The sequence below is a fragment of the Talpa occidentalis genome, unplaced genomic scaffold, assembly GCF_014898055.3.
Source record: "Talpa occidentalis isolate TD23 unplaced genomic scaffold, MPIMG_talOcc4v2.1 talOcc4.9, whole genome shotgun sequence".
NCBI lineage: Eukaryota > Metazoa > Chordata > Mammalia > Eulipotyphla > Talpidae > Talpa > Talpa occidentalis.
In genome coordinates, this window is record NW_023605305.1 from 85170563 (window position 1) to 85197704 (window position 27142).

At 42.5% G+C, this 27142-nt stretch overlaps 1 protein-coding gene across 1 annotated transcript; it reads right to left on the reverse strand.

The window, feature by feature from the left end:
* Window positions 1–733: 733 nt before the first annotated feature.
* On the reverse strand, window positions 734–26543 carry PWWP2A (PWWP domain containing 2A). The gene is given in 3 exon segments (XM_037501352.2): window positions 734–4941; window positions 25947–26189; window positions 26191–26543. Coding segments are annotated over 3 exon segments (2226 nt in total). The 5' UTR covers window positions 26490–26543; the 3' UTR covers window positions 734–3257.
* Between the last annotated feature and the right edge of the window lie 599 nt (window positions 26544–27142).

The window sequence follows — 27142 nt, forward strand, 5'->3', positions numbered from 1 at the left end:
ACCAACCTTTCTAGACATTTGCCAGCCTCAGTTCTGCTCAGTACTAACAAAAATCAACCATGCAGCACAAACCAGATAAATTCACAGCCTAAAAGGGAAAAACCTAACTTTAGATACCAATTATAAATTGCTGAAGGTATTTCCAATTCCCAATTCCATTATTCTATAAAGAAACTTAATTTTGAGCTTGTGTTCAACACAACCAAAACTTAAGCACAACCTGCTCAAAGAGGGAACTTAGTTTTTTTTGTACATTAGAAACTAGACCCACTAATGAAAACATTCATGTAGTTCATTCTAACAAGTTTCATATTCTTGGCCTACCGTCTGTCTCCCTATCTGTATTCCTGCTAATGTCCTTAGTACTGCTCTAAAGTAACACTTAAGAGATCTTTCCCATCAAAACTACCAAGAGGGACCCACCATCAGGTCATGTTAAACAGGTAGCAGACCAGTTCCTCACTGATCCTGTAGGTCTCTGGTTGCATATCTAGAAATGAGAGTTGAATAGATGTTCCTTCCAAGGGAAAAGTCAGCTTTCTGGTCTGTGATTTCTAGAACACTAACAAAGCAATCATACTATCAAGCTTTAAATTTCTGAGAACTTCTATAGAGACATCTTTTCAGTTTTTACAATTCTTACTTTACTTGGCTTCTCCCTTGTTAATCTGCTGTAGCCACTTCCCTTAGGTGACTGGAGATTTGGTTTAAGTCTAGTTTTCTCTCTGCAGGGAGAAAAATAGCCACTTTATTATCTCCAATGAAAGAGCAACTTTATTACTATTATACTGAAAATAGAAAAATAGCTACAATTATCCAATTCCTCTATCTAGCTTCTTAAGAACTATCTATTTGAAAAAAACGTGTAATAGCAGCTACCAGGTTTAGAACATACATTTTTAAGGCTACAGAAATCCTTTAAACTTTGCCTCCTATTGAAACATCAGATGAAATATTGGAGACTGACAAGACTGAGGGAAAAGTGGCTTGAAAATAAGGTCACAGCTTTTGTGATCACACTTCCACCTTTTCCTCAAAGGAAAATTTTTGTGCTGAACAATCATGATTTCATTGTTTTTCTTTCCCCCCAACTCTTCTGAAATCAATCAAATGATTTATGCCATAAGAGCACCTTTGCCAAGCATTTGATATTAGCAATTGCCAATCACAACCACCTATGTTAAGGTAAAACTCACCTGTATCAATACATGATGCTTTGGAATTACTTATTCTAGATGACTGCTCTGCCTTGTTTAAATCTTCCTCAACTTTCAAAGGTATCTACATGAACAAATTCATTAACTAAAACAAATACTTGGAAAATGGAAAATCTTTTAGGATACTTCCTTAAAATGCCTGAAACACTGAACTCCAACCTGTAATCAAAGAACTTTTAAAATAGAGTGGTTTCTGTTTGCAGGAAAGAATTACGTTCTAGTCAAGAGAAACTTTTTTCCCAAATGTGTGTTTATTATAATCAAAAAGCATTGAGTTCCCCAGGAGAAATCCTACTTGCTTTTGCAGAAATTGGCACATAAATTATGGAAGTTCATGACCTTAATGAAGCTAACAGAATACTATTTATTTTCAATTTCCATTAGTCTTTTAATTCATAGTAACTAAAACATTTCAAGCTGTACTACTCAGAAAAAGTTGCTCTAAAGTTTTGTTTCCAAAAGTGTCAAACTGACATTACATCGTATTTGACAGGTTACAAAGAGTACAAAAGCAACTTTAAAAATCTTGGAATAAAGTTGCCTCCATAGGTAATCAGATACATTTCTCACCAACAATAACAAAGCTAAAAATAGAAAATAAGTAATTATCCCAGGGGCAGATGAACCAAGTAGAAAAATAGTGAGCTAAGTTTCTAGCCCCAGAAGCAACGATATCTAAGGCAGAGGACCAAATCCATGACACTGGTTACCCAAATGTTAATGAAGAACATGATGAAATAAAGGCTAAAAATGAAAAAATTTTATGACCCACACGTTTATGAGAAATTGGCGGGAGGAAGAAATCAAATCTAGAAGCACATCAGACCTCTGAACTACGAACCCTCATTTTAACACACTGATTATCACTTGTTATTTCAATTTTATAATTTTGCCTCTGCTCATATAATATATTCCCTAGTAGGGCAAATAGGAAAACGAAGGTGTGATGGTTCGCCTCCGCTACACATTATTACAAAGAATTCTCTACCATCTTGAAATTTTTCAAAGCTTTTTGAGAAACACACACAAATAATTTGGATTTAGTTGATTTTATTTACAGTTTTTGTTTTTTTACATTTCAGAGCATTACACAATTACATATTCTCATTTTCTGACCTGCAAACAGATACCTTAAATGGAAATTTTTTTTTTAATTATCAAATTAGGTACATCCAAAATGCAACAATTACACATATGACAATTCACAAAGTGTAATTTACTAGGACGTATCCTAAGAATTTAGGAACAGTCAGTCAGGAGAAATCTGACCAAGTTTAGCAATCACCTATTTACATATCCCAAAACAAAACTAACTAAACTCCCAAACCAGAAGTTTGAAAGTTTCCTTAAGTCCCCACTGGATGAAAGAGTAATGACGGGAACCTTGCCACCTTGGACAGTCTGACTCCCAAACTCTGGCCTATTTCCCCAGCCTACAGCTGAGGAGCAAGCATTTCAGTTTGTCAAACACCTAATAATCAGCCTCTTGAGCCATTATGCACATAGAAAAGCTAAGTGTTCATTAATTAAAACAGTCCTTAAATATCCACGATTCCCCCAGCTCACCAGCCCTTACTGCAATCTCAAATATGCAACCTATGTCACATAGTGACGGGCTATATTAAATATGTAAGGTGTGTGTGTGTGTGTGTGTGTGTACAAATATATACACACATACGTGTGTGTTACATGTGCATGCACATACACACATCCACACAGTACTAGGTACAAATGGCAATTAACAGTCCCTGCAAAAATTCATTTTCAATTGAGGCTATGGCTCCTATGCCTTGGGATGATTTTAGATTTCAAAACTGAAAAATACTGCTAAAAATCTCATTTCCTTAAGACAAAATTTGATTGTTTTTTCAATTTAAACCTCTCAGTTAAAAATGGCTCTAAGGTCAGTGTATAAAAAGCAGCCAACTGAGTGCAAGTCCCGCTCCAGTATGGCCAAGCTGCTTTGCAGCAGTGACTCCTAACTAGACTAGAAAACCTGCGGCGCCTTTCCATGGTTCTTGCCTACCTTACTGTCCACGTTCACGTCTCAAACTGTGTCAACAGAGCCCGCACTTCAGGGGTCAGCTGCTGGGCAGCCTTAGCTGCCTCTGTGATAGCCTTGCGATACAGGCCCTTTCTCTTCTTATTAAAGCGTGACTGGAAGTTTTCTAAAAAGGGGGAGAGCTGCGAAAGAGCAAGGAAAGAGGTGGTTGGGGAGCCGAACCATGAAATACGGGCCTCCTGGCGGAGTAAAAGGCCGTTATCTTTCCGGCTCACAGTTATAGTAAGAATACGGGCTGGCCACCAAGGGAAGCCGTATATCTTGGCCCAAACAATGTCCCCGACACATATGGTCCTGCCATCTGGTGTGACACATTTAGAGACGTTTTTGGAAAAGACTTTCATTTTCAAGGAATTAGTGAGCTTTTGCTCTTCCTTTGAAGAGGCGGAAGTGGAAGGGGTGGAAGGTGCATGCATACTGCCAGGAGGAAAATCAAAGCTTTCAGAGGAACTACACTCAGAGCTGGAGGACTTCAAGCCATCCGTGCTGTCAATGCTACACACTGACGCACTGGAAGAGTCGGATTTCTTTTGATTAAGGGTCATGTAAACAGAGATATTGCTTTTGCTGCCCTTTTTGCCCAGTGTCTGTGGTTCATCCTGCTCATCAGGCACAAGCCCTTCATTGGTGTCCTGAACCTCACTGTTGGCCTCTTCCAGGCCTTCTGAGGGACTCTGATTTTCTGAAGGGGCCTCACCTGCTGAGCGGGTGGAAGAGCAGCGAGACTGGGGCTTGGGAGCCATCTTGCCACTCCGCATTTTCTCAAGTCCAGTCTTCAGAGAGGAGTCATTTTCTTCATTCCTGTACCGTTGTGGTTTTAAACGAACCCGGGGGGGAAGGGAACCTGAGCTCGGGTTCTGATAGCGACGTGTGAAATGGACTTTTGAATGTGCATTTTTGGATGTAGAGGTTTCACTTTGCTTCTTTTGTGCCTTTTCTTTGGCAATTTTCAACACTTCCCGAGCTTTCGCATGATCCATGTTCTTACTCTGAAGCACTTTCTTAGTACTTAACTGAGCTTTTGATGTATTTGCCTGAGCAGAAATTTTAACTACTCTACCTCTGCTGTGAGCAATATTTGAAACCTTAACCACAGCATTTCTTTTCTGGCTTTCATTTTGGTTTTTCCCGTCCACTTTATGGTCAGTTTTCAGTTTTTTGTTCACAGTAGTTACACTTTCATTTCTCCGTTTCTTATCTTCATATTTAGAAGAGTCACTTGCACCGCTACCTTTTCTAATTTCTTTTTTTTCAGCAACAACACTATTTTTGCATTTGTCACACAGAACTTGCCTGGGTCGGAGTTTTATAGCATTCATTATTGAAGTAGGTTCTTCCCTGTACATCTTTCGTTTGGGTCGCTTAATCTTCCGAGGTGGTGGTTGAGGTATTGATTGGTTATAGGTGTCCCTGATAAACAAAGGGGGAGGATAAGGTGCTCCTTCATGGAAGAGAGGTGGTGGTTTGGAGGTCCACAGGCTTTCAGCCAAGCTGGGCTCAGGAGGCGGGACAGGAGAAGGATCATTGGGAACAGCACCATTCACTTCATGCTTGACCTCTGTCCCTTCTTGGAATGTATGACTTTGGAGCTGCATGGCTTCAGGTTTATCCTTATATTCCCTTTTGGGAAATACTGTCACAGGGATCCCATGGGGCCCAAACCTTTGAAAGAAATAGGGGAGGGGAGGAAAGATGACATTATTTTCTGTGATTCAACCTCTTAAAATACCAAAGCCCTTCATTTTTATTGGTACTACATTTTAGGTAAAATCAAATTATCAAATGGTTGCTCTAAGCAATGCCAGAATAGCTGGCCTTATTTAAAACAGACCTTTCCAGTTTTGAATTAGAAAGTTCAATTACTTTACTATTAAATGTCGTAACAGGTTGGCTGAACTATAGCCATGTCCAGTAAATGTTAACTGTAAATGTGTAACATATGTATCTTCCTGTTTACAGTAGCTTTCAAAAGCTTCACAAAACAAATTCAGCTTTTATTATCCCCCAAAATGGAAACAGCTAGAGCGTCAAAGACAGTTGGTTTCCTTTACTTTTGTATCCTATAACCCCCTAAGCCCTTATCTGCCCCCCAAACACAAGACTATAAATTCAGATACTCAAATTATCAACAGTAGACTTGTAACTTTTTTATAGCACACATTATTCACATTCCTATACAGTAAAACATTTGTGTGTGTGTACAAGCATGCATATACACATATATAAACACACTTTCACTAACTACTTAACCCTTATGTGATACGAAATTATTTTTTTCCCTACTGGTCTATTTCATTTGTCTCACGGCAGTCAGGCACATAAATGGATTTCAGAACTGCCTATGGGTCAAGATCCAGCTTATAAAGCACTGGTACAAAACACAAACCTTTGTAATTCTCAGTTTCTAAAATGAGAGGTCAACTGCCTTTGTCACATAAACTTAGAATTAACTTGCTAATCATTATAAACCTTTAAGTTAAGCTGGCTATGTTCATTCAGCTGCCTTCGCTTAAAAATGAAATCTCTCTACAAATAACTTCATCATGTATCGGTTAACATTCACTATTTGATTCAAAAAGTGTCCAGCACAATACAAAATTTGAATCCTTTCAGGCAGAGGTACTTTGAATCCAGGTAGAGTCCCTGACATTTGATGCAAAAAAATTGTTTTCTGGAGAATGAAAGTAGGTGATAAGATTCTCTAAAATGGGAAGAAATCTTGAAGTCAGGTTCTAGGGCTGCAGATACACCTAAATTCAAAGGTACAGGAAGAGCCAACACCCCCAGGAGATCTGGTTCTAACATCTAAACCTTAATCATTTTCTTCCTAAGCTCATTTTTTAGCTAGGCCAACATAAACCAACAAGTGATTGCAACTATTTACAAACCACCAAAGAAGAGGATGCCTAGGATGGGCCAAGACTGGGTCTAGGGCAGTCCCCAGGAAGGTGCCCTCCACACTGTCAGTCCATGCAGAATGTGGCTTTCTGTCCCAGCATAGCACCTGAGCGCCTCCTGACTGGTGACTCGGTGGCCCTCCCAGCATGGCATCTTTTCTTCCACTAGGTGTTCAATAGTCATTTTTCATCATGACAGGAATAAAGCAGTGCTTTTTGTGTTTACTACAGAGGTACATAAAACAGTAACTTATCTAACAAAAAATTTTCTAATTCATTTTGCCCCAACTGCACCTTTCACTGATGTTTCCATAGGTAAACTAAGAAGAAATCTTTTTTTTTAAGCATATAAGAAGTGGGGTGTAGGCCAGAGGTACAGGGGTGAGAGGATTCACCAGAAAGAGGAGGAGCAGAACAGGAGGATTTACTGAAATAATAGTGCTAATGGGAGCAGTGGGTGCGAAACTCAGGCCGTAGTGGTGATAGTGCTGAGACTTAACCCCTAGGTCACCAGGGAGGCCAACAAATCTTTTTAGGAAAAACTAAACCATAATCATCGTATTCTGAGATGAAGTTTCACTGCTATCTTACCAACTTTCTATCAGCAGATGTTACTACTACTCTGAAGTTCAGTTTTTATACATTTATGTAAAATGGGATAACAATTTCCTAAAGGATTCAGATGAGGATTAATAGCCCAACAAATGTTATCTTTCTTACCTAAAATTACATTTTTTAAATTTACTTCAATTAAGCAAGTTGACCTTATTTTCAACTAATAATTTACTAGAGTTTGGAATCCTTTCAATATCATTAATTTATAGTTCCAGCCTAAGGATGACCCAGCCAATTTGAAAACCTTATAGCAAATAAGTTGTGGAATCTGATTTCCTCTTAAAGTTTACTAAGAACATCGCTTTCAGATAGCAGTTGTTTCTTCTTCTTCCTTTACTTCTCTTCTTAAACACAAAATGCAAGCAGTATGTTAATACAAAGGCACTTAGCTATGCAATGTGAAGGGAAATTGCAAGCAGCAAAATGAAAACCAAAAAAGAGCAGCCAAACTGGAAACTGTTCATGATGGATGATCAATAAAAGCAGAAAAGTACTTTTACTAATAAAACTTCCTTAAAGGATCAGAAAGATGAATCCCTTTAAGAGAAAAAAAGAGCCAGTGTCCTACATCATCTCAACTATCACATCATGGCCTTAAAATTGATGACACTCAAGGGCAGTGTTTTCAAACTAAGGATGGAAACACAGCTTGAAATCAATTCAGAGGTTCACAACAATGACTAAAATAAAGAAACCATAAAGTATGTAACCACAATGTATCTGTTTCATCTGTGTAGAAGGATCCAAAGCTAACATACACTGGTAACTATGCTCAAAGCCAGGAACTTATGACACTGTGATCTTGATTAAAATATAAAGTAGCAATAAAACTATGGTCTCTTAAAAACCCTATCATCTAATTTCTCAAGCACCCTCTACTACACAATGCTGTGTTGTCAGAAAATTAGACACCCAAGCCCTGTCTCAAAATGCATCATCAGGCTCTCCTCATATGGAACCCAGGATCCGAGTTCCGAGCAAGCCACTTTTGCTTTAGTTTTTTCTAAGGTGAAGATACTTACATGCCATGTGAATGTTCACCAAAGGGAGACCTCAGCAGAGGAAGACTTTTTAATTACGGGAAGACTGAGTAATGTCCCTTGCTTGAGCTTTTCCCCTAAATTTACAAATACCCTTTAGAGCTGAGTAATAAGGACCTCCCTGGTGGCACAAGGGGTTAAGTCTCAGCACTATGAAGCTACCGGCACCCACTGGGGCATGAGTTCAATCCCTGGCCAGGGAGCTCACCTACATGGTGCAGCATGTAGGTGCACCTCTCCTGTTTGAACTGCTGCTCCCCTCAGCAGTGTTTCAGTCAATCTGCCTGTTCTGCTCCCCACTCTGTCTCTGGTGAATCTTCTCACCACTCCCTCCCTCCTGTACCTCAGTTCTTGTATGTATAAATAAATAAATCTTTAAAAATAAAAAGTGCTGGGGGCTCCCCTGGTGGTGCAGCGGTTGAGCACTGGGTTGCGAAGCTGCCCGCAGCCTCTGCAACACCGGTTCGATCCCCAGCTGCAGGCGAGGGTCCCACATGGCACCAGACCTCTCCTGCCACGCCCGCTGCTCCCCTCAACAGTGTATTTCGTCAGTCTGCCTGTTCTGTTGCCCGCTCTGGTGAATTCTCTCACCCTCCCGTACTTCTGACTGTACCCAGTGCTTGTTTAAATAAATAATAAATCTTCAAAAAAAAAAAAGTAAAAAAAATAAAAAGTGCTGAGCTTCCCCAGTGGCGTAGCAGGTTGAGTGAGGTTCTTTACAGCCTCTGCAGTGCAGGTTCGATTCCCAGCCGGCCAGGGAGAGACCCACATGGAGCAGACCTCTCCTTCCTCGCCCGCTGCTCCCCTAGGCAGTATCTTCGGTCCATCTGCCTATTCTGCTCCGTGCTTTGTCTCTGGTGAGCTCTCTCACCCTCCCATGCCTCTAACCTGTACCCTAGTTCTTGTATAAATAAGTAAATCTTAAAAATAATTTTTAAAAAAGAACGAAAAAAATTCTTAAAAAAAAAAAAAGAGCTGAGTGGTAAGACACAAAGTCCCTGAGTCTCTCTACCCTCCCACGGTTTCTTTGTTCAGCATGAGTATTTATTAATGTTGGCAAGCAACTCATTCTAACCGGGACTCCTTTTCAGTCTTTTTCAACCACTATCCAAAAATTCTACAGGAAAAATATTCAAGTATATGGTTTTAAAAATAGATTCTTGGGCAAACTAGGTGAAGTGCACTAGAGACCTCTCTTGTATCTAACTTCCTATGAATCTATAAAACATTTTAAAAATAGCTATCTTTATTTAAGAGTAATGAGTGCCAAAATTTTGAGGAGATAGTTACGAGAGCTTAGCAGTTACTTTGTGTAGAGAAAAAGATAATCAACTAAGAAAAATAATCTTCAGGGCCTCCCTGGTGGCACAAAGGGTTAAGCACAGCACTATGAAGTGTCCGCAGCCTCTGCAGCACAATAGATCCCTGGCTAACCAGGGAGCTACCCACATGGTGCAGCAGACCTCTCCAGTCTCTCCTGCTGCTCCCCTCAGCAGTGTATTTCAGTAGATCTGCCTGTTCTGCTCCCTACTGTCTCTGGTGAATCCTCTCACTCCCCACACCTCTGCCCTGCACCCCAGTTCTTGTATATATAAATATATCTTAAAAAAGTAAGAAAAATAATCTTCAGCAGACATAAAGGTGAAATGTAAATGTGCAGTTAAGTCAAAATACACTGCTGAGGGGAGCAGCAAGCATGGCAGGAGAGGTCTGTCGCGTTGTGTGGGGCCCTCTCCAGTGGCCAGGGATCGAACCGGCGCTGCAGAGGTTGCGGGCAGCTTCACAGCCCAGCACTTAAACCGCTGGGCCACCGGGGAGGCCCCTGAGGGTTCTAGCTTTGACTAAAGGAAAGCTTTATGCCCACTGATAAGCTTTACAAAATCTCGGCATTTGCTCAAGATTTGGAGCATTATCAATCAAATCCACACTTAAACAGATGTCAAGAATGCTTGAGTAAAGCTTGTTAACCATTACCCAAATTCCCTTTCTAAAGGACTATCTCAAAACTAAAAATGTTTACCAACAAAACTACTCGATATTTTAAAGTCAGACATATTTATAATCCTTTCCTCTTATTTCTGATCATTTTTTAAATGCTGATAAAGCATTCATTGGCATTAACTTCACAGCAACTTCAATCAAATCACCTCACACCTAGGGTTATATTGTCTTTTCCTTCCTGTATACAACATTTTTATAGTGCACAACTGATTCTTTTCTTCCCTCAATTCTGGCTGTAGAGTTTCAAATGTAGGAGTAAATCCTTCTTAAAATACTACACACTAAAAACACAAAACAACAAAAACTAAAATACAATAAACTTCAGGCAAGCAACAGATGTCCCGAGGAATTCAACGCTCAAGAAAAGGGCTCAGGTGTGTTAGTTGAGTCACTTCCCAGTTTCCTGGCTGACCTAAGCGTCTCTCTAATAAAAAGATCCAACAAAAGACAAAAACCTTTCTCACCCAGAAGTCTCTTAAGGACTCTGCAGTAGGAAAAAATTATATGCACTTGAAAAATAACCACTTGAAAAATAGCATCCAGCTTTATTTCATCTCAAGCAGATGTTTTCAGAAACTACTTCTTAAATTTCCAACAGGTTAAAACACAAAAGCGGGAAAACTGTGGAGCAGGCTTATTTTGGTTCACATTTCATCTCTATGAGACTGGATACATCAAAACTTAATCTCAGGAAAAATGAATTCAACAGTCAGCTATATAGTAGTTTTACAAAATAAAAATGTTTATCTATGTTTCAAAAAATTAAAAAGACAATCCCGCACACCCACTTCTGAAAATATCCAAAATAACTGAAAATAGGGTTTCAAACATTTGCACACCCATGTTCACAGCAGCACTGTTCACTATGACCAAAACAGGGAAACAACCCAATACCCACGGGCAGATGATCTGCTATAAACATACAATGTGATATTTTTCTGCCTCAAAAATAAAACTGTCACATGCAACATGGATGAACCTTAAGAATATTATGCTAAATTAGTGACCAAAAAAAAAAAAAAAAGACAAGATGCTGGATGAGTCTGTTATAGAGCAACCCCGATATTAAACGGGTTCCTGGCTGTGGGTCCTCACCCGCGCGCTTTAAAGGGACTTATGAATACTCTACTACAGACACACACAAAAGGGTTAATAAAAGGTTTATTTACAAGAGGAAAGGAAATAAGGAAAATGTACAACTCAGGGAGAAAATAGGGAAATAAAGTCTTTAATGCGTCCTACCCGATCCGCCGACCTGGAAAACCAAAGTCACTCTCAGAGCTGACAGACGCTGCGAGCTGGCCGAGAGCCAAAAATGGGGGAATCCCAAAGCCCACGTGTCTGCATTTTGTATCCACCTGGCTGCTTAACCCCACCCTCAGGTCCCAGCCACCTTCCCTTTGGTGGTGATGGGATTTGGAGTTCCCAGTGTCTTTGGCTTTGACCTGGGGTGGGGGTGGAGTCCACAAAGCCTGTATGGAATTTGCTTTGGGACATCCTTTTCCCCCTAACAAGTCCACTTATATTAGTATCTAAAGCAGTCAAATTCATAGCAAACAGAAAGCAGAACATACTTGCCAGGTCAGAGTAAGGGGAATATGGGGTAGTTTAATGGGCATTGAATTTCAGTTCTACAAGATGAAAAAGCTTGGCGATGTTTTACAACTATGTCAGTGTACTTAATACTCACTTTACCATACACTTAAAAATGGTTAAGATGGCATGCTGTTTTCTTTTACCTTAATTAAAAAAATTTAAGAACTGCACACCTAACCTAACATAGCCAGGAAATTTTGATGAGAGCATTTTATACATATATATATATATATTTTTTTTTGTGGGGCCCTCGCCGGCAGCCGGGGAACGAACCAGCCCTGCAGAGGCTGCGGGCAGCCTCGCAGCCCAGCACTCAACCACTGCGCCACCAGGGGAGGCCCGAGAGCATTATATTTTTATGGTCATAAATTACTTGTGCAAGGGAAATAATAGTTACTACACTGGGAATAACAGGCTAACATGCTGACCTGAGTAAACTTAGTAAACTAAGTAAAATACCCATGATAGCAAATGACAATCACCTGCCTACAGATGTGGTCCCTGAGAATACAACAGAGCCTGTGTAACCTAAGCCTCCCAGAAGCCAATGTCAAATAAACCTAACTAGAAGAATAGTATTTATTAAAACTAAATGCGGGCCTCCCCGGTGGCGCAGCGGTTGAGCGCTGGGTTGCGAAGCTGCCCGCAGCCTCTGTGGCGCCGGTTCGATCCCCGGCTGCTCCCCGGCCACTGGAGGAGGGTCCCACATGGCGCGCAGACCTCTCCTGCCGCCCGCTGCTCCCCTCAGCAGTGTACTTCGGTCCTTCTGCCTGCTCTGCTCCCCGCTCTGGCTCTGGTGAATTCTCTCACCCTCCCGCGCTTCTGACTGTACCCAGTGCATGTATAAACAAAACAAAACAAACAAATAAATAAATAAATAAAGCATGCCTCTATTAAAAAAAAAAAAAAATAAATAAAAAAAAAAATAAAATAAAACTAAATGCAATGCATGATCATTTCCTGGAGGAGGAAAGAAGCTTAAAAGGATATTACTGGAAAATTTGACAAAATATTAAATATACGGACTGCAAATTCAGATAAAAGTATTTTATCAGTGTTTCCAGAGTTTGAAAACTTTATTGTGGTTATATACATGAATATCTCTGACCTTAGGAAAACAAATATTGAATTATTGAGGAGTGAAGGGGAATGATGCATGCAACCTACTCGCAAAGAACTCAAGAAAAAAATATTTTTATAGTGATAAAGCAAAAGCAGTAAAATGCTAAAAATTAGTGAATCTAGACTAAATTGTTTGAAATTGTTTCAAAATCAGCTTAGAGTTCTTTAAGGGATAATCTTAAGTTTAGTTTATCTCAGTTCCACCAAAACTTTAATTAAAAATGACAATTGAGGGCCTCCCCGGTGGCGCAGCGGTTGAGCGCTGGGTTGCGAAGCTGCCCGCAGCGTCTGCGGCGCCGGTTCGATTCCCCGGCTGCTCCCCGGCCACCGGAGGAGGGTCCCACATGGCGCGCAGACCTCTCCTGCCGCCCGCTGCTCCCCTCAGCAGTGTACTTCGGTCCTTCTGCCTGCTCTGCTCCCCGCTCTGGCTCTGGTGAATTCTCTCACCCTCCCGTGCTTCTGACTGTACCCAGTGCATGTATAAACAAAAACAAAACAAACAAATAAATAAATGAATAAATAAGCATGCCTCTATTAAAAAAAATAATAATAATAAAAATTAAAAAAAAAAAAATGACAATTGACCCTACTTGAGAGTAAATGCCAGCAATCTCCCAAGCACAATAAGCACACTATCTATATTCAAATACAAATAGGCTAATTAGTCAGACACTATAAACAAAGGTCCCAGCCCTGGAAGGTGAGGTCAGAATGCCACAGTCATTGCCAAGGGCACAGAAGGCACTGTGAAGTAGTGATCAGGAAAGTGGGGTTTTGCAGGAAAACAGACCACCTTAGAAGGGCCCAGACAGATTAAGTGAAGCGCAAGCAAAACAGGGAGTGGTCTAGAGTTTGTTACCCACTTTTGAATTTTGGTAGCTAACTTAGGACGGTTTATAAAGGCAAAACACTGAACAGGTGCAGCAATGGAATCATCACTCAGTTACCCAATTCTCTCTTCCACTGCAGACAAGGATTCAGAGGCTTAAACAAGGTAATACAAATGTGTTCCTTTAAATTATTAAAACACAATGGTAGAGAGGGCACGCTGGTTAAGTGCAGAGAGGAGATGGCATTGTTGTGAGGGTCGTGTCAGAGTGTGATGGGAGAATTCTAGTATCTTACAGGAAGGATGAGATCAGAAGCCTCGAATTCACTGTGGTAAAAACTTCATATTTATACCAGAATGGTCCAACATCTTATAAGTATTAAAAAGAGCACCAATTTTTTGCTGACTTTGAAATCTATTATTCTCAAAGGGGAGTTCTTTTCAATTCTGTTTTTAAAGTATATAGAAAGCAGAAAGACTGTAAGGTTAATTTCACTGGTGAGACTGTAACTTTCTCTTCATGAGAGAACCCATAATTTCCACACATGCCATCTGCCATGAGGGATTAATTAATGGAACAAAAAAGACTGAGAAACATCCACAGGCCACCATTGTGCAAGCTACTTCTTGTTATCTCATTCCCTAATAAAAAATGTCATCCTTCCTTCTTGAAAAGGGAAAGTTACACCTCACAAGAAAAGGAAAACTGCTGGAAGTTTCTACAGAGCCTTTTTAGGTATCTTAAAGATACAGATTATACTGTAGACCACCCTATTAGTATTAACTACCTCCAGTTTAGTTGAGAAAACCACAGCCCAGAGAGTACTTGGAAGGGAAGTGACCCTCCCAAGATCACACAGCTAGTAAGCAACAGAGCCAGGTTAAGAATCCTAGGTAAAAGTCCAAAGTCAAGGCCTCCCTGGTGGCGCAAGGGGTTAAGCATAGCAGGATGAAGCAATCTGCAGCCTCTACAGCATGAGTTTGATCCAGGCCAACCAGGAAGCTACCCACATGGCGCAGTAGACCTCTCCTGTCTTGCCCGCTGCTCCCCTCAGCAATGTATTTCGGTAGATCTGCCTGTTCTGTTCCCCACTGTCTTTGGTGAATCCTCTCACCCCTCAAACCTGTCCTGTACCCCAGTTCTTGTCTACATAAAAAAATATTTTAAAAAAGGAGGGGTGGGCCTCCCCAGTGGAGCAGCAGTTGAGCGCTGAGTTGCGAAGCTGCTCTGCAGCGCCGGTTCGATCCCCGGCTGCTCCTCAGCCGCTGGAGGAGGGTCCCACATGGCGCGCAGACCTCTCCTGCCACCCGCTGCTCCCCTCAGCAGTGTACTTTGGTCCTTCTGCCTGCTCTGCTCCCCGCTCTGGCTCTGGTGAATTCTCTCACCCTCCCACGCTTCTGACTATACCCAGTGCTTGTATAAACAAATAAATAAATCTTAATTTAAAAAGGGGGGGGGCCTCCCCAGTGGTGCAGCGGTGAGCACAGCGCAGTGAGGCTGTCAACAGCTTCTGCAGCATGGGTTCAATTCCCCGCCGGCCAGGGAGATATCCACATGGCGTAGCAGACCTCTCCTGTCACGCCCACTGCTCCCCTCAGCAGTGTTTTAGTCCATCTGCCTATTCAGATCCCTGCTCTGTCTCTGGTGAATCCTCTCACCCTCCTGTGCCTATGGCCTGTACCCCGTTCTTGTGTAAAAGTAAATAAATCTTAGGCCTCCCTGATGGCACAAGGGGTTAAGTACTGCACTATGAAGCTATCCACAGCCTCTGCAGCATTAAGTTCAATCCCTGGCAGACCAGGGAACAACCCACATGGCTAAGCAAACCTCTCCTGCTTCACCCGCTGCTCCCCTCAGCAGTGTTTCGGTCCGTCTGTCTGTTCTGTTCCCCACTCTGTCTCTGGTGAATCCTCTCAACCCCCCACATCTCTGGCCTGTACCCCAGCTCTTATATGCATAAATAAATCTTCAAAAAAAAAAAGTCCAAAGTCAGGTTCTTTATTACTATTACTACTACTGCTACGGCCTCCCCTTATCTCTTCAAGTTACTTAACCTCTCTCCTCATTCCACTTTTGCTTCCCCATTAAGGGAGTGGTAGAGCTAATTGGCCCATATGCTCTTTTTTGAACACTGTGGAGTTACACCAGATTCTGAATTTGGAATTTTTCTGGTTTTCAAAGGATAATAAGTACCCTATCACCAATTACACTAATATTTCAGCAGTGAAATAACATCCACACTAAATAGGACAGATGTAACAGTCTCACGTAAGTTCAGGTCAGATTAGGTTTGCCACTAGAAAAGTAACAAGTTCAATTTTCAGAACTGAATGGATTTTGCAATTGCAGTTAACTGACATCAAGTTTAAATCAAAATACACATAACTGCTCACCACAGGGCCTAGTACATAGTAAGAAGACAATATATAGTAACTACCATTATATTAAAGTTAAAATGTCTGTGACTTTATTAACTGGTAAGTGAAGGGATGATGTTTTTAATTAAAAGCCCCAGGTATTACAAGAGCAATCTGTAGGAACTATGGGTACCCAAATGGTTGAGGAGGAAGGGAAAATGACTTCAGCAACATAAAAACAGAACATGTAATAATTATGAACAAGGATACCATGCAGGGCCTCCCTGGTGGCTCAAAGGGTTAAGCATCAGCACTGTGGCTATCACCAGCCTCTGCAGCACTAGTTTGATCCCCAGCCAGGGAGCTAAACCACATGGTGCAGCAGACCTCTCCTTTCTTGCCCGCTGCTCCCCTCAGCAGTGTATTTCAGTAGATCCGCCTGTTCTATGCTCGACTCTGTCTCTGGTGAATCCTCTCATCCCCCGCACCTCTGGCCTGTGCTCCAGTTCTTATATGCATAAATAAATATTTTTTAAAAATAATAATAATATCATGCAGTATTTTAAAAACTGAACTGGTAGGTGGAGGGAGTAAATCTCTCTAACTTTGATTTTTAAGTTCCCAATCGTACCTCATGTACCTTCAAACAACTCTAAAAAACTTACCTGGTAACTAGGTTTAGAAATAAAAATAGAAAATAAGGAGAAAAACAATTATCCTTCAGTCCTTTTGTAAGCAAAAACAGCAATAACACCAGCAGAGTATTCAAATTATTTAATGCCTTAACAGTAAATTCTTTTCTTAAAATAACCACCTAAGAAAATAATAGTAGCCACAAAGTAGCCAACTTTTTTTTTTTTTTTTTTGTGCAACCCTCGCTGGTGGCCAATTTGAACTGGCGCTGCAGAAGCTGCGGGCAGCCTCGCAACCCAGCACTCAACCGCTGCGCCACCAGGGGAGGCTCAATAGCCAACTATTTTTAAGGACCAACGCTGACTTCACCTTTGTATACTACTTAGAGCAACCAACTGACATTTTCCTAGAAATGAACACTGATATAAAATGATCTTTTTTATTAATGCAAATATTCATCAGTTGCAAACCCTTGAATTGAACTCCCTGGGTCATGTCTCTAAACTGCTGATAAAGCAATTTTAAATTTCCTATGTTTGTAATATGATTTCTATATACCTCTAATATTTCTTCTATGTCCAATAGGGTCCAGTATACAGAGATCTATATTATTTCTCAACAGAAGGCAATTTATTCAATTATTTTACTATTCCTATTTTACCAAAAACAGGTTGTTCAACAACTATGTATTTTAAATCCTTTTCCAATTCCTGACACTTCTGGATGCTGACGTGTGCTCTAGGACCTTCCAGTCTGACCTTGTGTGGCTCCTCTCCTCAATGAGTGGGCCACTGTTGCCAGGGCCAGGTTAACAAAAGCAAAACAGCATGTTACTTAATTTAAAACCCAGGGCCATAGATGAAGAAGAGTCCCTATTTCCAAAAATGCCCAAAGAGCTGACTAAATTCAGCTGAAGAGCAACTCAATTTAAAAACAAACAGTTGTTGCTCGACAGTCAAAAACAAATGCTCAATAATTCTGAACTAGCAGGGTTAACCACCCACCCAATCCTTAAGTTAAACGATAATGGTAAAATACAGGTAAGTACAGAACTGTACATATTGTTCAAAATGGCTCCCTCAGTAAACCTACTATTATCTGGCACTTAAAATTTTCAACAGTCTACTGAATGTCTACAAGTTTCGGTGTCTTTCCCTGTGAAAAGGGGATTAACAGAATTTACTGTCACTGGAGTTTCCAAAGAGTAAAATGAAACCCAAGCAAGGTACACAAAATGCTCGGCATGGTGCCTAAGGTTAAGAATAAAATGTCTGTGACAAGTTACACAGTAACTTCTTAATAATTACAGAAAGTAAAGCTTGGTAACCTTCTCAAGATAGTAGGAGTATGCAGAAAAGCGAAATCAAGTATTATACAGTGAGTTGTAAAAGGCTAAAAATCACTATTCAATAGTAAAGTGACTATCCTAAAATTAGTCCAAAGGGAAAGATGTTAATTATGGACTTAACTTCTCTTGGACAACCAGATTTAAGAAACCATTTTCAAGTCCAATTACCAGCTCTACTTTAAGAATCTGACACTGCCACCCAAGAACTGCTTATTTTGTGAGTACATCCCACCTGAATTTAACCAGTAAGTTTTAAAACAGGTCTCACAATTTATCATTCTACAATTTTGGCAAAATTACCCCCTAAAAATAATTTATCTACAAATTCTGATCTGCATCAGAATCACCTTGTTAAAAAAAAATACTGCAGAGAGAGCAGAGCTCCAAAAGCTTCTAACATTTGTTGCGAGGTAACATCCACTTACTTTCTTGAAAGATCTGCCACTATAACAAGTTCTGTTCATCTAGTAATGTGTGCCTAAATTAATTTTGGGGATCTAAGAAGCATAGGGCCATTAAATATCAAGAAATAAGGGTATAGTTCATAGGCATAAATAACGAGTAGGAAATTAAATTAGCCACAGCTGAGAAGATGGGCATACAACAAACTCTAACAGTCTCCCATAGAAAAACTGATCTTAGGAAGGTTAAAATTTAATTTCATCAAGAGTTTTCTTTAAAACAGCACACAGTGAAGTATGGTCTCATTTACACACAGAAGGCTGAAAAGTAACCTCATTAGAAACCCCAAGCTCCTTACATGCCAGGAATCGTTTATTACACATCTAGTTATCTAGTTTACGAAACTTAGCTATAAAATTCACTTCTAATACCATGCTACAGAATTATTTACATCTGATTCAAAGTAGGTTTATAAATGTACAACTACTTATTTCCCAAAGAAATCACTGCTTTCCAATTTGCAATGAAAGAGCTCACTCTCGGTACAGTATAAACACCAGTATAGTGGTGAGTGCCCCGAAGTTCTTTGGCCAGGAAGTAAATGGCACCTGCCCTTATGTTACTGTGGGAACTATCAACACCTTGGGATATAAAAAGAATGATCACCCCCAAATATTTATGTGCTTTAAATATGTATGACTCAGTAAAATCATTCAAGCATATACTTCAGGGCCTAACCTGCATGCTTAGTATAAGCTACTGATACCACTACTCACTGCTTCACCAGAATGGCTGTATATTTTTCCCACCAAAAGTACAGCTATTGCACCATACGTTTCATGGTCTCTGTAAAGAAAAAAAATCATCTTGGTTTATATTTCCTTAAAAAAAAAAGAAAAGAAAATTTTCTACAATTATTTTAATAACTAATTTTAGTGAAATCCGAAGTTTTCTGAAGAAATCACCTCAACTGCAGTACCCCCCACGCACACATCATTTGTAAAAGATCAATTCTGAAATACTACTAACTACAACCTTTAATAAGTAAGCACCACAAAGTAAAATGTGCAAGTGTTTCTAAGCAATGGCATTTATTTTGTTTCCTTAATTCGTTATCATGTCCTCCCCCAAAAATGGGATTTAGATTTTTCACCATTTTTATTAAAAGTGGATAGCAGTAGTAAATCATCTAGAGCATTCTGTGTAGGAAGAAACCAGGAAACCCTCAAACTTTCAGGCTTGGATCCAGGGGGCTAAAGAAAAAAATCTTTTCAAAGACCTGGGCTGAAGGCTTCTGCTCTTTGCAGACTTAAATTTTTCTATGTTTGGGATTAGTGAAGTTGGAGGTGATTAAAGGATAGGTCTAAAAACCTTCCCAAGCAGGCAGGAGATATTCACATTCACATCATTTCTATTGACTCCAAAAAACAAGGGACAAGAGGCTTTCAACAGAGGTCCTTCGAGGCCTGTGGTTGTTGCCCAAAGTTTGTTCCTAAGGGAAAAGAACTATTTTAAAAATGTTATGAAAATGCACCCAAGGAATGCATCCAAATGCAACCAGAAAAAAATGCAGAATGTGGAAAATTCTACCATTCTATGGCTTAACAAAATAAACCACAAGGGAATAAAAGTAATGGCTGGAGAGCTACAGAAAGACAGGAAACGCAACTTACTGCAAAGTAGAACTTTCCTTTGGTCCTAATAGGAACAAAAAGTAAATGTTATATTAATTGAGACATCAATTTTGAGACAATCTGTGACATTTTCACATCTGAAGAAAACAAATGACTTGTTATTTGAGGTCCAATGGTTCAGTTACAGCAGCGTTTTTTGGTTTTTTTTTTTACATTGACAGGTTTATTAGGAGCAAGAAAAAAAACGAGAGGCACCTGTACAGACACAGGTGGGCAAAGCTATGCTGCTGCTTTGCAAAGGGAAGTTTGTGAAACAAAACACCTGCACAGTCACAGGCAGGCAGGAAAGCTCCATTTTGCCAGAATAGAAATTTTACTGATACAACCTTCTTTTGTGTAACAGTTAATGGTTTTCTTAAGTCCTTATCTTTTTAGGGCTTCCCCGGTGGCGCAGAAGTTAAGCGCTGGCCTGTGAGGCTGCCCGCAGCCTCTAGCGCCGGTTCGATCCCTGGCTGCCGGCGAGGGTTCTGCATGGCGCGTAGACCTCTCCTGCCGTGCCCGCTGCTCCCCTCAGCAGTGTACTTTGTCAGTCTGCCTGCTCTGTTCTGACTCTGGTGAATTCTCTCACCCTCCCGCACTTATGGCTGTACCCAGTGCTTGTATAAATAAATCTTTAAAAAAAAAAGTCCTCTTTTTAGAGATCCATACCAAAACATTTAAGGTGAAGTGATTACCTCTGGGATTGCTTCTACCTTTGGGATTGCTTCAAATGAATCTAATGGATATGGGAGTTTTTGATGATTTCAAAGCAGGGATGATACATACATGAGGAAGGCTCATTTCTCAAAATAAAAAAAATTTTAACAAAAATTATACCAGATTTATTATTCAGGCTAAAATAATCATGTTGACAGTTTAGCAACCAGAATGTTTATTATATGCTAAAGAAAAAAACAAACATACCTACCTACTCCAAAACCTCAAAACCATAAAATTAAGGACATAAAGGAGACAGGAAAACCAATTTGTTGGTTAGTTGATTTTTTTATCATGGAGTATTAGAGTATTAGACATTACTAATGAGTTCAGAAGTAGACAAGTGATTTAAACTAGCTAAAAGGGTTGGGTATAAAATAATGGAGGCGTCTAGAATAAACTGGAGAACGCATCCTTGACCTTCACAGCATTGCATTTCAAGTAAACTGTTACATAAAATGTTAACCAGTTCAATTATTCTATTTTACTGTGAGGTATCATTTATCACTCAAAGCAAGATACTTTGAAAAAAGGGATACAGAAAAAAGGGATACAGTCACAATCAAACCTAGATGGCACAGAAAACGCAGGCCACCCAGTCATCCCAATCACGCTCCAAATATAAAAACTGAGGAATAAAGTTTGTTTTCTCCTTTAAGTCAAGTACCTAAAAGTCAAAATAAACTTTCCCCATAAGAACTAAAGACTGGGGGCCTCCCTGGTGGCGCATGGGGTTAAGACACAACCTGTGACGCTCACTGCAGCACAAGTTCGATTCCCGGCCAGGGAGCAAGCCATGTGGTGCAGCAGACCTCTCCTGTCTCGCCTACTGCTCCCCTCAGCAGTGTATTTCAGTCAATCTGCCTGTTCTGTTCCCCACTCTGTCTCTGGTGAACCCTCTCACCCCCCACACCTCTGGCCTGTACCCCAGTTCTTGTATGTATAAATAAATCTTTAAAAACAAACAAACAAACAAAAACTAGAGACTGCAGCCCAGAGAGACAAAGAGATGTGTCCAGAGTCACACTGTGAACTAGAGGCTGGTATTAGAAGTCAGAATCCAAACTATTTAGTACCGTTTTTGTTCTTTTTTAAATTTTTTTTTTTTCTACAAAAACATTCTCAAAAAGGTGATCTTCAACTAACTAAAAGGTAAAAAATACAATGCCAAATGCTTACAAAAGCAGACTCTTGATGGATCAATCCACACATATATATAGTTCTATACCCTTGTATCAAACACTTTCCCACATAGTGGACAACTTCCAATTTGGAAGATCTTTCTGTATCAGAGACTTTGGACTATAGACATAAGACTTTATCTGTATGCATGTGTCAGAATCTAATAAGCAAAAACTGGCCCTTTAAAAGAAAAGCATACACACAATAATGCACTTAGCCTAGCTCCCAAGTGTTCACTCTTTCAGACCACCTCACCTCTCTGAACCAATCCTTCAGAGCCACCTATATGCTCCTCAATGAACAGCAAAAGATATGGGGATTCCCCAGAGAAGCCACGGCTATTAGCTGACTAAAGAATCTGCATGTCTCCATCATACATATCCCTATGTATTATCCCATACAGCCAACTGAAATCAGCAGAAGCATTAAATTTCAGAAATATACAATGCTGTACTTCTGATTAAAAGAAAATTTGCCAGGGCCTCCCTGATGGTGCAGGGGTTAAAGACAGTGCTATCAAGCTATCACCAGCCACTGCTGCACGAGTTCGATTCTGTCCTGCTAGGGAGCAACCCACATGGTGCAGGCCTCTCTCCTGTCTCGCCAGCAGCTCCCCTCAGCAGTGAATTTCAGTAGATCTGCCTGCTCTGCTCCCACTCACTCTGGTGAATCCCCTCACCCCTGCACCTCTGGCCTGCACCCCAGTTCTTGTATGCATAAATAAATACATCTTTAAAAAAAATTAAAGAAAATTTGCCAGTCCAACTAACTTTCTAACATGGAGAAAATGTAAAGGTTTTAGAATCATATTAACCTATATTTGAATCTTATCTTTGCCACTTACAGGTTAACTGGGCAAGAGTTTTAAAGACTACAGCAAAGCGGTGCAATGCCTAACATAATAGGAACTCATTAAGACACTGATTTTTACCTAAAGATTCCAATTGGATACAAACTTTCTAAAGCAATTGATGATTATAATCTGTTTTAGGAGAGTCTAACTGGAATACCTACGGGATTATAGGTTCACCCCACAATTGCCCGTGAAAGTTAGCAATCAAGGTAAAAGCAGATCACAAAATATACTAGCAGATACGAAAAAGTAGGGGACCCCTTCTTTGAAGCTATGGGCAGCCTGAGTTAGATGCCAAACCACAAGGCCAGGGAGCTAAACCACATGGCACAGCAGACCTCTTTTGTCTTGCCCACTGCTCGCCTAGGCAGTGTATTTCAGTAGATTGGCCTCTCCTGCTCCTCCTCTCTCTCTCTGGTGAATCCTCTCCCCACACCCTCTGGCCTATACCCCAGCTCATGTGTACATAAGTTAAAAAAAACTTTAGGGGGCCTCCCTGGTGGCGTGCAAGGGGTTAAGCATAGCACTAGGAAGCTATCCGCAGCCTCTGCAGCTTGAGTTCAATCCCCAGCTGGCCAGGGAGCTACCCACATGGCACAGCAAACCTCTCCTGTCTTGCCCACTGCTCCCCTCAGCAGTGTATTTTAGTCTGCCTATTCTGTTCCCTGCTGTCTCGGGGTGAATCCTCTCACCCACGGCACCTCTGGCCTGTATGCATAAATAAATCTTTAAAAAAAAGAACTTAAAAAAAATAATTGAAAAAGGATACCCAACTAGAGAATCTTTGGCCCAATAATAATTCCTTGAAGAGCTCAATTTTAACTGTTTCATTTCACTTTCACAACTGATCCTTCCCATTAAAGTTTCTAGAAGGGGGCCTCCCCGGTGGCACAGCGGTTGAGCGCTGGGTTGCAAAGCTGCCCGCGGCCTTGGAGGCGCCGGGTTCGATCCCCAGCTGCTCCCCGGCCACCAGAGGAGGGTCCCACATGGCGCGCAGACCTCTCCTGCCGCCCGCTGCTCCCCTCAGCAGTGTACTTCGGTCCTTCTGCCTGTTCTGCTCCCTGCTCTGGCCCTGGTGAATTCTCTCACCCTCCCGCGCTTCTGACTGTACCCAGTGCATGTATAAACAAAAAAACAAACAAATAAATAAATAAATAAAACATGCCTCTATTAAAAAAAAAAAAAAAACCGAAGAGAAAAAAAAAAAAATACCTAAGAGGGCTTCTTACACACAGATGTGTTCAACATACATTTGAATGAAAAACTGATATGACTCCCTTAATGTTTGTGTTTTTTTTTTAATGCCTCAAATGATAGGGTCTTTTCACTTCAAAATATCTAAGTATGTAAAGTTGGTAACACTAATTTCTCCCAAAGAAAGAAATTTCTGGGTCTCCCTGATGGCACAAGGGGTTAAGCACAGCACCATGAGGCTATCCGCAGCCTCTATAGTGCGAGTTTGAGCCCCTAGCCGGCCAGGAAGCTACCAACATGTCGCAGCAGACCTCTCCTGACTCATCTGCTGCTCCCCTCAGCAGTGTATTTTGGTCGATCTGCCTGTTCGGTTGCCCACCGTCTCCACTGAGTCCTCTCACCCCAGCCCCGGCCCCGCACCTCCGGCCTGTACCCCAATTCTTGTATGCATAAATAAACCTTTAAAAAAAAAAAAAAAAAAGAAATTTCTGTTACTAGTAAGTTAATAAACCAAAACTCAAAAAATTCCAATTATCTACAAAGAATTTTAAAACTAGGGAGGGAAGAGCACAAGGGATTATGGTAATGGTGCACAGGTAAATTGGTGGTGGGAATTATATGGGGACTACACCTGAGAGAAAAAAGCGTATATTGTACAAAAAGGAAGAATGATTTAAAATACATATTTAAAAAAGGAAAATTTTAGGGGCCTCCCTGGTGGCACAACAGGTTAAGCACCGCACTATGAAGCAATCCGCAGCCTCTGCAGCGAGTTCGATACCCGGCAGGCCAGAGAGCAACCCACATGGCGAAGCAGAACTATCCTGACTCCCCCACTGCTCCCCTCAGCAGTGTATTTCAGTCAGTCTGCCTGTTCTGTTCCCCACTCTGTCTCTGGTGAACCCTCTCACCTCCTGCATCTCTGGCCTGTACCCCAGCTCTTGTATGCATAAATAAATTTTTGAAAAAAAATTAAAATAAAGGAAAATTGTAAAAATGAAAAAACACCAACACAATGAGCAACTCAAAACAGGAAACAACTTACCGTTTTGCACCTTCCTTTTGCAGATTTGAAATCCAGATTCTCACACAATCACCAGCCTTCACTTCTGTTTGGTTCAATAGCATACACACAACTGAGTCTTTCTTTCGCTAATAAGCATGAGTAGAAAGCACACTGCTCTTATTCTGCTTTCTAACTATCAAAGGTGCAGAAGTCCTCACAAAAATCCTTTTAAAAAATAAACTTAATTTTTCTGTACAATAGTTACTGTAAAAGCTCCTATTTTGCTCCCCACCCCACCCCAACACCATACTTCAGCATGAATTTTAAACAGCTTGTTCCCCAAATGGGAAGGGCTTCCTATGTCTTGATGGGACTGGAAGGAATTAAAACATGCTAAAACAACCCATTTCCAAACAGGTGAGATACCATCAGCGTGTGTGCTGTTGCAGGAAACAGAAGGGAGAAACGGTGACTGGGAGCCTCTGCACTTCATATCTGCAAAAGAAGAGAATGAGAAGGTTAACCTAACTCTAGGCTGCAAAGAGAGGGTCTTCTTCGCCTGTTTAAATAAAAATGCCCACGAACATGCAACTCAGAGTTGCACGCGGGTTAGCAGAGACAGACTTGGTGGGCCAGTTCAACCTCTGTCCTGGATACATCCATGTAAATCGCAGCTACGGTCCTGAGCGTCCGCATTTCCACACTTTCCCGACATACCCACTTGATACCTAAGTTAAAAACAAAACCCGACCCCTTTAGACTTCAAACTTGTGCGCAGCCACACGCGCCTCCCCATCTGAACAGCTACGAGTGAGTAACAGTCAAAGGCTTCTTTTACATAAACGCTCTTCCCTCAGCGGAGTGACAGATAACCTTTTCGGAACCCCAGGGTTCACACCCCTTTCTCCACGTTCTTTCAATCTAAAGGTTAATGTGAGGACAACACTGCCCCCCGCCCCTCCCAGCACCCGTTCCCGGCACAAAATCTCCCGCCCGGGGCCACCGACGCCCGAGGGCGGCCGAGCGCGGGCGGGGTCGCGAGCGGAAGGAGGGGGGCCGGGGGGGGCGCCCCGGGGAGCGAGGCCCCGCAGCTCGCGCCCGGCGAGCACCTGCCGGGGGCGCCCACCTGAGCCGGGGCGCGGGGCGCGGGGCGCGCTCCCTCCCGGGGGTGCCGCGGGCGTGCGGGGGGCGCGCGCGGTACCTTTTGGACAGATCCATGAGGACCCCGGAGAAGAGCCGCTCCCCGCGGCGGAACGACACGACGAGCGCGTCCTCGATGATGTGGTCCAGCGTGACGCGCACCTCGGAGCCGGGGATCAGCTGCGACACCGCGGAGTCCCCGCCCGCCGGCGGCGCGAGCGCAGGGGCGGCGGGCTGGGGCGGCGGCGGCCGCGGGGGCGCCTCCGGGGCCGGGGCGGCTCGGGCGGGGGCGCGCGGGGTCGGGGCCCTCGGGGGGCGCGGCGGGCGGCTGCTCCTCCGCCTCCCGCGCCGGCCCCGCCGCCTCCGGGCTGCGGGCGGGCTTCCCCGGCGGCGGCGGCGGGAGCGGCGGCGCGCCGGCCTGAGGGGAGGACGGCTGCCCGTCCGCCTCGCCCGCCGGCACGGAGGCCTCGGTGGCCGTCACCGGGAGGGGGTCGGCGCCGGCCTCGCTGCCCGGGATGGGCTCCATCTCCGGCTCGGCCTCGCCGGCGCCCCCCTCCCCGGGGGACGCCGCAGTCGCTGCCGCCTCTGCAGCCACGGCCGCCATTTTCTTGCTGGCTTCTCCCTCCTCCAACTGGGGCGGCGGCGGCGGCGGCGGCGGCAGCGCTGCTTGGTTCCCTCGGCCTTCCCCTCCCTCTCGCCGACAGTCGCGGCCCGCCCTGGCCCTGAGGTTCGTCTTTCGGCCCACGCCATTGGCTGCGTCCTCTACCCCTCCCGCACTCGCGAGATTTCATTGGCCCAAGGGGGACGTCTGTCATCTGGTTAATCCAGCCCTCCCAGGCAGAATAGGAACTTGTCATTGGCCGGAACAGCTGTCAAACGTGAATCTCTGGGGAATACGGGGGCGGGCTACACAGGCGTAGCGGGGGGAGGCACAAAAGCAGAGGCCTCTTCCTATTGGCTAGAAGAGATAATAAAGATGGCTGGTTGGCCTATGCACCTGCCTGTTATCAGTCAGGCTTTCCAAGGTGGGAGAAAGGAGAGAATCACGTGGCGTGCCAGTTCTTTCAAAGGCGACAGAAGGGAGGAGTAACACGAGAACGTGGGCGGGGAGCGGCTTCCCAAGCACCCCTGCGCGGAGGTCCTTAGAATAAATGTTATTTCTAGGCGCGGACCTGCTTGCGGCCGCGTGTGGGCAAGATAAGCATCTTTGGGAAGGGCAGCAAAGTTTGATAATGATTCCACAAACGCTTTGCGATT